This window comes from Beta vulgaris, chromosome 6 (assembly GCF_026745355.1).
Source record: "Beta vulgaris subsp. vulgaris cultivar EL10 chromosome 6, EL10.2, whole genome shotgun sequence".
In the NCBI taxonomy this organism is placed as follows: domain Eukaryota; kingdom Viridiplantae; phylum Streptophyta; class Magnoliopsida; order Caryophyllales; family Amaranthaceae; genus Beta; species Beta vulgaris.
Genome location: NC_079207.1, coordinates 28,735,655 through 28,748,337, shown reverse-complemented (window position 1 = coordinate 28,748,337; position 12,683 = coordinate 28,735,655). Strand labels below are relative to the sequence as shown.

Here is a 12,683-nt window from a genome sequence, read left to right as displayed (position 1 = left end):
ATTGTTGTATGTGTTGTTGTTATTATGTTGTTGTTGTATCATTCTTATTGGATAATCGTTGTTTATGATGCGAGGAAGTCATAATCTTAGAATTGGGAGACTATTATAATTATTATAGTTGGAGTTGATATGCATGAAGTCGAGTTATGAGTTATGGAATGACTTCGTTAATTTCTATTTACGGGATTCGGTTTGATTAGCATAATGGTTGCATTAGAAGAAGATAATTAGAATAGTTAAGTTTGGTTATTGATTATTGATGTTACTGTGAGGTGGTTGTTGGAGGATGGCTATGTAGACGTATAGAATTGAAGATGATATGGGAAATCAAGTTATGATGATTCGAGGTTTCGTATAATTGTTATAGAGTTGAGGTAACCTTTAGGTTCAGCAAAATATATTTAAATGCTCCCGTGGGCGTTTATTGAATTTTGGATATCATATATTGTTTGTGGTAATGGCCATGATTATAAATACATCTCTGTGAGTTAGTTGTGAATTGTTATTGGATTGTTATAAAAGTATCCTTTTGTTCAATTATCGAAATCGTTCGAAAATACTATATTTCTCAAAATATGATTTGGTATGATAATGAGGAAATGATTCAAATATGAGTTAATACCAGATAAGGACGAATATGGTGTTATGTTATGACTTATGAGTATTGAGGATTCAAGTATAAATCATTAAATATCTTATTTTATAAATATGAAAGTGAGGCATGAATAGGCACCCCGAGTTAGTGTGGGTAGAGTCCCTAGTTGTTGCATTCCAGGAAGGGCGAACTCCTGGCAATATAGGACATGTCCGGGTAAGTCATGCAAGCATAACAATAAAAGGCTGGGTGACGACCCTCAATAGTTTGGAAACAGCTGGTACTGCGTGGTAGTTTTCAAAATACACCTAAACTTGTATTTTCTATTACACAGTGTGTACTCAGCAAAGCTGATAGTGTTGTAATTTCTGTGGCCTGTCACTTGGTGGGTGGCAGAGTGATATATTGTTGCAGGTTTGGTGTTGTAAGCTCAGGATTCTGAAGTGAAGCAAGATAAAGATGTCGTCGTAGCTTATGGATTGAGTTTGTATCTAGATAGTGTATTTGAGATTAGATATTTATATTTCGTTGTATACAATATTTGGGAATATTAGTCGAGATATCGGTGTAATTGAAGTCTTATATAAAGGATTTTGTTTTGTGGGCCAATAACCCACAGGTTTCAGGATCGTTTTATAGGTTATGTTTCCGCTGCGAGTAAATGTTTATTTCGAGGCTTATTAAGCATTGATTATGATTAGTGGATCTTAAGTGTATTTACCTAGCAGCTCGGGAAAACGGGCTGTTACAATTGAATACTCAAGTAATTCCGATAGTCGATTTATTTCGACCCAATTCATTCCAATATCGATTTCTTCCGACCCAAGTAATTCCAAAAGCCGATTTATTCTGACCCAAGTCATTCCGAAGCCGATTTATTTCGACTCAAGTTATTCTGATATCGATTTCTTCCGACCCAAGTAATCCGAAAGCCGATTTCTTCCGATCCAAGTCATTCCGAAAACCGATTTCTTCCGACCCAAGTCATTCCGAAAGCCGATTCCTTCCGACCTAAGTCATTCCGAAAGCCGATTCCTTCCGACCCAAGTCATTCCGAAAGTCGATTCCTTCTGACCCAAATCATTCCGAAAGGCAATTCCTTCCGACCCAAGTCATTCCGAAAGCCGATTCCTTCCGACCCAAGTCATTCCGAAAGCCGATTTCTTCCGACCCAAGTCATTCCGAAAGCCGATTTGGGCCGACTTCACCTTATTCCATTCTGACCCAAATTCACCTAACCCAGATACCGACCGACCCAGTTCCGAGAGCCCCTCACCCAATTGAACCCGACCCAAGTTCCCCCGACCCACCTAGTTCCGACCCATGACACACACTCACCCAGATTATTCCGACCCAAATTATTCCGACCCAGCATTGGTCAACCCAAACACATCCAGTGACTCAGATTGACACCTCTAATGAGAACCTAAAGTCCTACTTTTTTGGATTTATTTTTAATTCAGTTCAGTTCAATTTAGTCAAAATAAACCAGTTCAGTTAAAATAAGTTCAGTGCCGTTTAGAAGTTCAGCCAAAATAAATCCAGTTTAGTTCATTTATGTCTTTTCAAATGTTGTAATTATTATTTTTCTTTTTAATATTCTATTAATATGGTTATTATTATTAATATTATAATTATGATGAATTTGTTTTTTTTTATTTGTTTTGATTTTTGTTTATTTTCATTATCTTCTATTATTTCTTTTATTAATATTATTATTATTATTACTTATTAATTAATTAATTATTATTTATTAATGATTTACTATTATTATTTATTATTATTATTAGTATTTATTTATTACTCCCTCCATTTACTAAAGATCTTCACTCTTTGTGTTTAAGTGCGTTTCCAAAAGATTTTTCCTCTTTTACTTTATTCTTTATATGGAATTTTCCCCCTTTTTACTCTCACATGTCCCTATCACATGGTCCACCATTACATTATTAATTCAATTTTACTCCCTTTCTCTCTCCTACTTTGACCTCTTTTTATTTGTTTATTTATCTTAACCTCTTTCTCTCTCCTACTTTACCCACCCCACACCTCACACAAATGGATTCTCCTTGGTATCCGTAGGAACACTAACAAGGAAGATCTTTAGAAAATTGAGGGGGTATGATCATTATTATTATTTATATTATTGTATTATTAATAATATTATTGTTATTATTATTATTATTGTTTATTGTTTATTAATTACTAATCCCTCTGTTTTTTATCTTTCTCACTTTCCTGTGCACATCTCCCAATTCACATCTTTGAATTTAATTATCTTTCGTTATATATCGGTAAAAATTATAATGATAGAATATTAATAATGTACTAATTGAGACGAATCAAACAAGATGCTCTCTAAATATGAATAGTGTCAAGATTCTAAGTGAGAACAATAAATAAAATAGAGAGAGTATTTATAATTATTTATTATTATTTTAATAATCTTATGATTTATTTATTATTACTATTATTGTTTATTATTTATTATTTATTATTTATATTTATTATTATTATTTATTAATATTAATATTATTTATTAATATTTTATTGTTTACTCCCTCCATTTCCTAAAGGTCTTCCTTGTTAATGTTTCTATGGATACCAAGGAGGATCCATTTGTGTGGGGTGTGGGGTGGATAAAGTAGGAGAGAGAAATTAGTTAAGATAAATAAACAAATAAAAAAGGGTTAAAGTAGGAGAGAGAAAGAGAGTAAAATTGAATTAATAATGTAATGGTGGACCATATGATCGATAGGGACATGAGGAGGAAAAAAAATCCAAATAAGGAATAAAGTAAAAGAGGGAAGATCTTTTGGAAACGCACTTAAACGGAAAGAGTGAAGATCTTTAGGAAACGGAGGGAGTATTGTTTATTGTTTATTGTTTATTATTACTATTATTTTTTATTGTTATTATTTTTTTATCATTATTATTTATTATTTCTTGTTTATTATTATTATTAGTTATTATTATTATTGTTTATTATCATTATTGTCATTTATTATTTACTATTTCTCATTTATTATTTATAATAATTATTTAATATTATTATTATCATTACTATTTATTACTTTATTATTTACTATTATAATTATTATTTATTGATTATTATCGATTATTACAATAGTAAGTATTGATAATATTATGTTAATACATTTCAGTTCAGCACAGTTCAGTTCAGCCTAAATAAGCTCAAAAGAACAGGGCATACGTGCTCCATTTCTTGTTAATCTATACATTTTTTTTTTTTTGATATGTTTCTTTTTAATTTATACATTGTTGTTTAGTCTATTCTTGGTAACATATTTCATTTGCATTATCCTTTTTTATTTTTTATTTTTTCTCTCTATCTTTTCATTTTATCTCTCATATTTTAGTACTTCCTCCTTGGTTCTCTTTGAAGGTGAAGTGACTAAACTAAAAAGAAAATGGAGGAGGTATAGAAAATTTCATGATTGTGTGCCTTAAATTGGGTTAGTTCACGTGATATGATAAAATCATATCGTAATAATAAATCATCCCACAACTCAAAATCAATTAAGAAACATCTAATAACTAACGGTGTACTCATAAACACATTTGAAGAGAATTGCAAGTACCAGCAGTAGTTGAAAAGCATCATGCACTCGGTTCATTAGCCCAACAAAATGTTTTTATAATACCCTTCTTTAGGCCCAAATGTCTAATGGAGTGATGGACATCCTTTCACATAATAAATGTTTCCAAGAAAATGATATATAGAAATAAAAAAACAATAGTATTTTGCAAAGATAAAAAAATAAACATCTTTTTAAAAGAGACGATTAATAAACCATTTAATCTAAAAGACCCGAGTTAGAAAAGTTAGTCATCTCTTATCTCTCTCTTTTCTCCCTAGAAACCCTAATTTTCTAATCTAGGGGTTACCACCCTAATTTTGATTCTGGCGTTTTGTTTTCTTTTACAAACTGATTTAGTGATGAGATTTCATGAGACTTCATGAGAAATATCAAATTTTCTTCTACAATCAGTTGAAGCAAATCAAGTTTTACGTTAAAATTTCTATAGATCAATGCACCTCCTTTATCATCAATGATGGTGGTTTTGGGCCTTTGGGGAACAATAGAATTTAGAGATGTTATTGTGTCAGACTCGTCTGACAAACCATTCTCGTCGGATGAAACCACGCGCGTCTTAGTTAAAAGCAGCAAAACAATATCAAGACCAAATGAAAGAAAAACAACTCAAGCTGAAAGAATAATAAGACTAACTGAAACAAATAAGACCGTCTGAGCATAAGTTAAACAATTCAATAACAATCTGAAAGAATTCATACACCAACTGAAAGAATACAAGAATCAATCGAAAGAATACAATAATCAACTGAAAACATAAAAAATCAAAGAAAAACAAAATCAAAAATACCAAATGAAAGGTAGAATTGTCTAAATGAAAGAAAAACAACATCAGATGAAAGGAAAACATATGTGAATGATACAAAACAAAAATTAAAACACACCAAAAAACAATCTCACCACCTTTTCCATCTCCATAGACAAGATTCCCCTCTTCTTCTTTCTACTTCCAACCTCTCTCTCTCTCTCCTCCTCAACCACCTTCAACTGACCCAGATGATCCATTTAATCATATTGGCTTCATCACCGCTTTCTCCACATCTTCTCTTCATCACTCTCCTCTTTTTTCTCTCTCCTTCTCTGGTTACCTCGCTGAACTCGAACGTGCTCTCGATGGTACTTCTGTCAATTCATCTTCTTCTTCTCTTGGGGTTGCTGTTGATAATTTGAGGGCTTATCTTCAAATTCTTGATGTTGCTTCTATTTTGGCTTTGGATTATGATATATCTAATCACGCTTTTCAGTTGTTTAGAGATTGTTCTTCTGCTATTTGTTTGCGTAATCGTAGTGTTGAGGCTCTTGCTACTGCTTGTCTTATTCAAGCTATTCGTGAAGCTCAGGAGCCTCGTACTCTCCAGGTTCTTTTTTTTAAAAAATTTTAGTATTGGGTTGGGTTCGTCTGACCATAACTTTTTTTTTTTTTTGGCCCCCATTCGAGAACCCGTGGTAAGAAGAATGACGGTCTGACCCAATACTTTCACTAGAATTTTATTTACTTCAATTTGATGTGTTTGTTGATTTTAAATCCTATTGTAATGCACGCCACATTAGATGTAGCTCGTGGTAAGCATGCGCAGTCAAGCTATTCATTACTACCTTCCAATAACTTAGTATCTCTAATTTGCTTTTTCTTAATTTCCATAACTACAGCCCAAAGTATGTTAATACTTAATAGCACTCAAAACACCATGCATCTTTACTTATTGACAATAAAGAGTTCCAACGTACTCATATCCTTGTATAGCTCAATTGAAAGAGAAAACCTATATCTAGTCATCTATTTTGGGACAGATAAAGTAGAAGTTCCTTGATTACCTGAAATAGTTCCAGTTAAGAGATAATAATAACAAAGAGCAACATATATTCGAACACATTATTGGATTACATTGCCTTCATTTGATGAAATGAAGGCGAGAGCACTAAAAGTGCAAAGAGTTAACTAAACTAGACAATAACAATTAAAGAAGGTGTTATGGTAAGATATAATGAGCGTCTAATTGACGCTACATATAACAAACAAGCATACCAAGTTTGGGAAAAGCCTAAAACAACAGAACAAATCTCCAAGTTAAATAAATATATCTCATCTAACTCTTCCAACCTAGTGACCAAATCAATGCTGCCCAGGAGCTGATTCATCCTTTGCAAGTTCCTTAATCTCGTCACCAACCTCATCCTGTTTGGTGCGACATAAAATATAATAGTCACATTTCCTAAATAAAAATGGGTACGAAGTGTATACTATAACTACATATGGAGTATATTGCTTTTGAAGAAATGGAGCGTACAGGCCTGCAGGGTTTCTATCACTATACATCCAGGTGCAGTTTTAAACCCTCTCACATTCTCATGCTCTCGCACGTTTTAGCACATAAAAGGGTGTAAAACAATACCTGGGTGAGATGGAAATTGCCAGTAGGGAGATAATAGAGAGTACCGTGTTATCAGAAGTCCACAATGTCAAATTATCGCGGAGAAGCTGCATAATCAAGGTGCTGTCTTTGTAGGATTCCTCACCCAGAGTGTCCAACTCCGAGATGGCTTCGTCAAAAGCCTGTTGTGCATTATTTGGTTAAACAATTATTTCATTACGTTATCACATAAACTCAACTTCCTCATGATGAGCGAAATGATAAAAGCACACTTGCAAAAGAAAGGGAAGGATCAGAGGAATAGCTAGTAATTTTCCAAAGGCAACCACATTTCTCAACATCATTTTGTGAGGAAATAGATATAAATGAGATAACCTCGTTAAATCATACTAAAGTCACACACGAACATGCTCATCTAAGAGAGAAAAGATGCATCTATCTGACTCCAATAATATAAAAAAGTAATAAACTGCAACTAGAATTCATAAGCAAGCAATTTCTGTGGAGTTTTCTTTGGGGTTAGCGGACAATATAAAGGAGTAGTAATAATTGAAATTTGTCGATGGTGAACTTTTCATTACCATCTCGAGTTCGTTCTACCTATGAGATACTTATTTGTTGTTCTCACTATCTTTATTTTCTTATTGTGACCTTGAATTTATCTACAGTACTATTTTTAGCAATCAAGATTTAGAGCCAAATGTTGATCCATTCACGGCCCGTTTGGTAGTCGTTAATAAATTGTGGTAATGGGAATGAATTTTTAGTGTAATTTTATTAAGGAAGTATCCTTAAAATCTCCATGGGAAAACATTTTTTCTCCATGGGCAAGCAAACTCACCCCTAAACTTGTGTTTTTGTCTCCAAGGGGAAGCAATTTTCATTACCACTCATTACCACCTATAAGGTGGTATTGGATGGGAATGAAAATTCAAGAAGGAAATTGGACACTAGGATAAATTAGCCTTACCATGGGAATGGACAATGATATTTTTCACAAATTTACACACACATTCATTCCCATTAGCACCATTTATGACCAAGTACCAAACGAGCCGTGAGAGTTGAGTTAGATAATGATTCACACTAGATTTGTCGTAATATATACTATCTTCAAAATATCCAAAAGGTCACAATAGGCAAATGCGGCTATAAAAAACTCCCTACATTCCTTTTTTTTTTTGGCAAAGGATAGCTATATAACCCTCCATTCCTTGAAGTTCTCATTTATTGTAACAACAAAAGAAGATTATGTATAAGTAGGTCCTTATTTGTTCTTATACAGGAGAGAGAATGAAATTTGAGACAGTGTAGTATTAAGTGGGGCCAACAAGTAGGACGATGTAGGGTGGCAAGAGAGAATGAAATTCTGAGACAGTGTAGAATTAAGTGGGGCCAAGAAGTAGGATGATGTAGGGTGGCAAGAGAGAACGCAATATCTGAGACAGTGTAAAATTAAGTGGAGCCAACCACCAACAAGTAGGACGATGTAAACCAAGGATGTCTTGGCCTAGTGGTTAAGATTGAGGTGCTGTGACCTCGGTCACAGGTTCGAATCCCCCCTCCCTTTCTTTGTATTGCCTTCGTGGCTCATATGGATAAAAAAAAAAGTAGGACGATGTAGGGTGGCAAGGGAATGTTTTTACACCAAAATGGGAATCAAGCAAAAGTAGGAAGAGCTATGTGAAACGCATGAAAATGGATAGTAGAAAGAACTTCAAGGAATGGATGGAGTACATATTTACTACTATTCTTTCAGTTGACAAATTTTCGTATCAATAGTAAAGCTCAATGATAGAGAGAATCTAGTTAATAACACTTTCTTATATTTAATGACAGCTCCCAAGATATTTCCAGACATAACCACATAAAGCCAAATTGTAAAAAGGCATGATGTGATTAACAAACACATCAAGGTACAGAGTCACTTAATACATTTGTATCCCGAAGACCAAGGATACTCCAAACCAAGCTACTTAAATGCTATGCAAATTTAGAGCTTTGTGAAACCAAAACTCACATAACTCGTGATGTCATCAGAATCTGGATTTTCAAATACTTTATAGAGATAATCTTTATCTATGAAAACTGTCTAGATACTCTAAAATGAAATGCAACATATATAAATATTGCAAGTTACAGCTTTGTCATGGGGTTAATGTTGAGACACCAAGTACATTAGATGATACATCTTATAGAATGTGACAGCATTAGTGCTTCCCCACTACTCAAGGAAAAAAAGAAGAAAAGAAGAGAAGTGGAAAAACAACCAGGTCCCAACAGGCATAAGAATCACACCAGGAAAAAGAAAGAGTCTGCATTCAGAAATTTTACAGTGGAAAAAGGAGAAGCAGAACATCAATTTCGCATGTCATCTCCCTGGACACCCAATAAGCTGCCTGACTACAAAATTTAATGATTGTCACCGAACATTCAATTTCAGTGGCTGTTCCTTTCTAGCCAAGAAGAAGCTATGTCCAGTAACAGCTTAGAGTATATGGAAGATAAGTAGATTTGCAGAAGAATATTCCGGGCCATATTGATATGCAGGACCAAGATGACAACTTGCTATCTTCAAGTCCACATATCATAGCCACCACCAAGAAAATACTTTTTGTATTATCTCGAATTGACAATAGAGATTGCAAATGTTTTAATTTTCAGTAGGGGTATATATCCGTTCTTAGATACTTCCTCCATTTCTTAATACTTGCAACTATTTGACTTCGCCTATTTATTTATCAACTTTAACTTTTTTATGATGTACTTCCTCCATTCTTTTTCGAAACAATTGAGTTTTCACGCTTGCCAATGCACAATTGTAACTAATAATATATTTAATTACTTTTTATTAAAAATTATGAAAATTCGATATTTTGAAAGTATATGTTGAGACGAATCTAACAAGACCCCACATGACTATATTTTTCCTTACATAACAACCACAATAGATACTGAAGGGTGATGGGTGAATAGTGTAAAAATATGATTTTTGCAATAAAAAAAAACGCAGGAAGTATAGAATAGAATTGTTAGTATTAACTAAGAGTTGTTGGACTAGTCTTAATATGTATATTCTAAATATCAACTTCTTATAATTTTTATTGATTAATAATTAAGAGAAATTCATAGTCAAAGATGTGCATTGGTAAGCATGGAAGTCAAATGGTTGTAAGGATTGTGAAACAGAGGAAGATTGGTTGCAAGCTTTTTTTCCATAGCCTTAACAAAGACATCAAAATCACCATATCAAGAGAAAATCTGACAAAAGTCCCCTTCCTCAATGAATTTCTAATTCTGAAAGGTTTGTAAGGACCAAGTGCTATACAACTTTCTCAAGGAAGTGTACAAGAAAATCGCAACTTGCATGAACTTTCCAATATATTAGGATTTCCATTGATGATTGAATATTAGGACTTTGAATATACGAGACACAAAGTAAATCAATCTCAAGGCTGCGCAAAGAGCCAGCCAGAGTCGATGGATTGGGATGGTGAGGCCGAGACACCTTAGTGCTAGGCTTGCATCAACATGATTACATGAGAGGCTTAACCATGGTCCATAACAGGTTAATTATAAACAACTTCTTAATAAATTTGTCTTGAACTACCAATTATACAACATATTTTGCAAACTGCCTTATACAACTATTTGTTAGGTCACCACTGCCAGTTCATGTTTCTCGTCAAGAAAAGTTGAAGAGACCCCCAGTAATTGGTAAAGTTAATGAGCCATGGTATCACCATTCAATTACCCACCCCACCTCTATTAATTGGCATTCACATGTTCACTCTCATCTCAATGTACCAAATCCTCTCTTGATTCATTCATAATCTCTAATTCTCTATCGTTCAGTCTCTCACCTTACCTAAGTTGGAAAACAGGAAATAGTACGTCAATTCTATAGACGATTGTTCAAAGAAACAAGTAATTAAGATGAGCCTAAATTTCCTCCTTCCACACAATATAGCTCTATATGAAATCAATTTTTGCATAATGCATAAGATAGTTGTTATATTATTTTAGAGATGAAAATTATTGTTTTATAAAGTAACTAAGAGTGTTATATGAGTTCAACACAAATTTTATTGTTTGGGAGCGTGATATAAATAGGTAGTTCTAGATTTTTTTTTAGATATACTGCAGATTGCACTGAAGAGAAATTTGTGACCAGTTACTTAAGCCAATGGTGGATACCAAAAACATAAAATAAAAAATCACGCTGGCTCTTCAAATATATAGGGTGTCTTCCCTCAAAGTTTGTAATGCTCAATTATGATTGGGATTAATAATGTCTCTTAAATAAAAGCTTGTGTTTCTAGAGGCAGATACTGGTTTTCTTAGGTGAATCCACCTTTGACAAAGGTAGTTAGGTTTAACATTATGATGAGCACATTCTAAATAAACAACCATAAAATAAAGTTCACATTTTAAATTTTTTTCCAGAGATCCGAAGTGCAAACATTATTATGCTATACTAATTACTAACAAAGAGATGAATAAGATGACAAACCTGCTTAGCAAGAGCACAAGCACGATCAGGGGAATTCAATATCTCATAATAGAACACAGAGAAATTAAGAGCAAGCCCCAGCCTTATAGGGTGAGTAGGAGCCAGTTCAGCCAGTGCAATGTCCTACAAGTGAGATAGGTTAGCAATTAAATTTTCTTAATGATGATAAATTGCACAATAACCTCGGTGGTAAACCCACCTGAGCAGACTTGTAAGCCAGTAAGGTGTGCTCAGCAGATTCCTTTCTCTCAGATCCAGTCATGAATTCAGCCAAATATCTGTGGTAGTCACCCTTCATCTTCAGATAAAACACCTTTGACTCAGCAATAGTTGCTGTTGGGATGAGATGTGAATCAAGAAGTTTCAATATCCCCTGGCAGATCTTGCTGAGCTCCGCCTCAATTTTCCCCCTGTACTCCTTGATTATAGCTACATGGTCGTCATTACCACGGCTTTCTTCCTTTTGTTCAATAGAAGAGGTAATTCTCCAAGAAGCTCTCCTTGCTCCAATCACATTCTTGTAAGCCACAGAAAGGAGGTTCCTCTCCTCCACTGTTAGCTCCTCAACATCAACAGTCTTCGCAACCTTCTCCATGAACTCCACCATTTCCTCATACCGTTCAGCCTGCTCAGCCAATTTGGCCAAGTAGACATTTTCATCCCGGGATCCTTCTGCTGGAGACATCTTTCGTCACTTCAAAGAAAAGGAAAATAAATTATGAAAGATCCTGGTTAATACCAGAGACCAGCATCATTCCTGATATATAGTCATTGATTGTTAAGAATCACTAACTATAAGAACAATTCATCATCAATGACTCATAATCTTATATATAAAAAAAAAAAAACGTATTATACCACTTGATTTATGCTCCTCAAGGTGAACCTCATGGGTCACCAACAACATGCCCTATATAAAAGAGCAAATGATTTGACTGACGTCTTCACTAATAAAGAAGAAAAATTAATGGTGGTGGGGTAGATCATAAGCAATGACATAAAATAATAGCAAATAGCAACAATGACTCGAGGTTTTCTAGAGGATAACTCAATTATTGATCGATTTTCCTTTGTTCTATTGCCTCACCAAGGAAAGTAATTTTCCATCCTCCATGATCTGGTCCAAACCAAACAGAGGAAAGTAAGGAAAATAGTACTAGTTTTCATGGAAAACACTTCCCTCCAAACCCAACAAACCCTCAGCACTGATCCAGCGGCAAATCTAACATTGAAGACGGAAATTTATAATTACAGGGTTTCATCAGATCTATGATAATTGATAAACAACATGAAATGAAAAGGGTATTAATTAATGGATTCATAAACCATTTGAATTGCTAAAAACAAGTAAAACCCACCAATTTTTATTAAAAAAAACAAGGATTTAAAAGAAATGAAAGCAGCAAGATTTATTGAGATGAGGAATTACCAGGAATTTGGGTTTTGGTTTCTCTCTAAGTCTCTTCTTCTCTGTTGTCTGTTGTCTGTTGTCTGTTGTCTGTTGTCTGTTGTGAGAAAGAGAAGCAAAATTGGAAAAATAGAAGCTGAGAAAAAGCTGAGGAATCAACGCTAAAAATTAAAATGGTTGT

General features: G+C 34.0%; 1 protein-coding gene across 2 annotated transcripts; it reads right to left on the bottom strand.

The window, feature by feature from the left end:
* Nucleotides 1–6,047: 6,047 nt before the first annotated feature.
* Nucleotides 6,048–12,683, bottom strand: LOC104908435 (14-3-3-like protein). Of its 2 annotated transcripts, XM_048647318.2 has the most exons (6): nucleotides 12,524–12,662; nucleotides 11,953–12,004; nucleotides 11,294–11,788; nucleotides 11,095–11,217; nucleotides 6,647–6,763; nucleotides 6,048–6,385 (listed from the first exon to the last, which is right to left on the bottom strand). In XM_048647318.2, exons 3-6 carry the CDS (start codon nucleotides 11,777–11,779, stop codon nucleotides 6,323–6,325), a joined length of 789 nt encoding a protein of 262 aa, XP_048503275.1. In that variant the 5' UTR covers nucleotides 11,780–11,788; nucleotides 11,953–12,004; nucleotides 12,524–12,662; the 3' UTR covers nucleotides 6,048–6,322. The 2 variants fall into 2 exon arrangements, with proteins under 2 accessions (XP_048503275.1, XP_010695853.1); XM_010697551.4 differs by lacking the exon at nucleotides 11,953–12,004 and having other exon boundaries at nucleotides 12,524–12,683.

Coding starts and splice junctions, on each gene's coding strand:
- LOC104908435 (XM_010697551.4), bottom strand. CDS start 11,779: ATGTCTCCAGCAGAAGGATCCCGGGATGAAAATGTCTACTTGGCCAAA. Junction 6,764..11,094: donor CTTGTGCTCTTGCTAAGCAG/GTTTGTCATCTT, acceptor AATGCACAACAG/GCTTTTGACGAAGCCATCTC. Junction 6,386..6,646: donor TGTGGACTTCTGATAACACG/GTACTCTCTATT, acceptor CGCACCAAACAG/GATGAGGTTGGTGACGAGAT.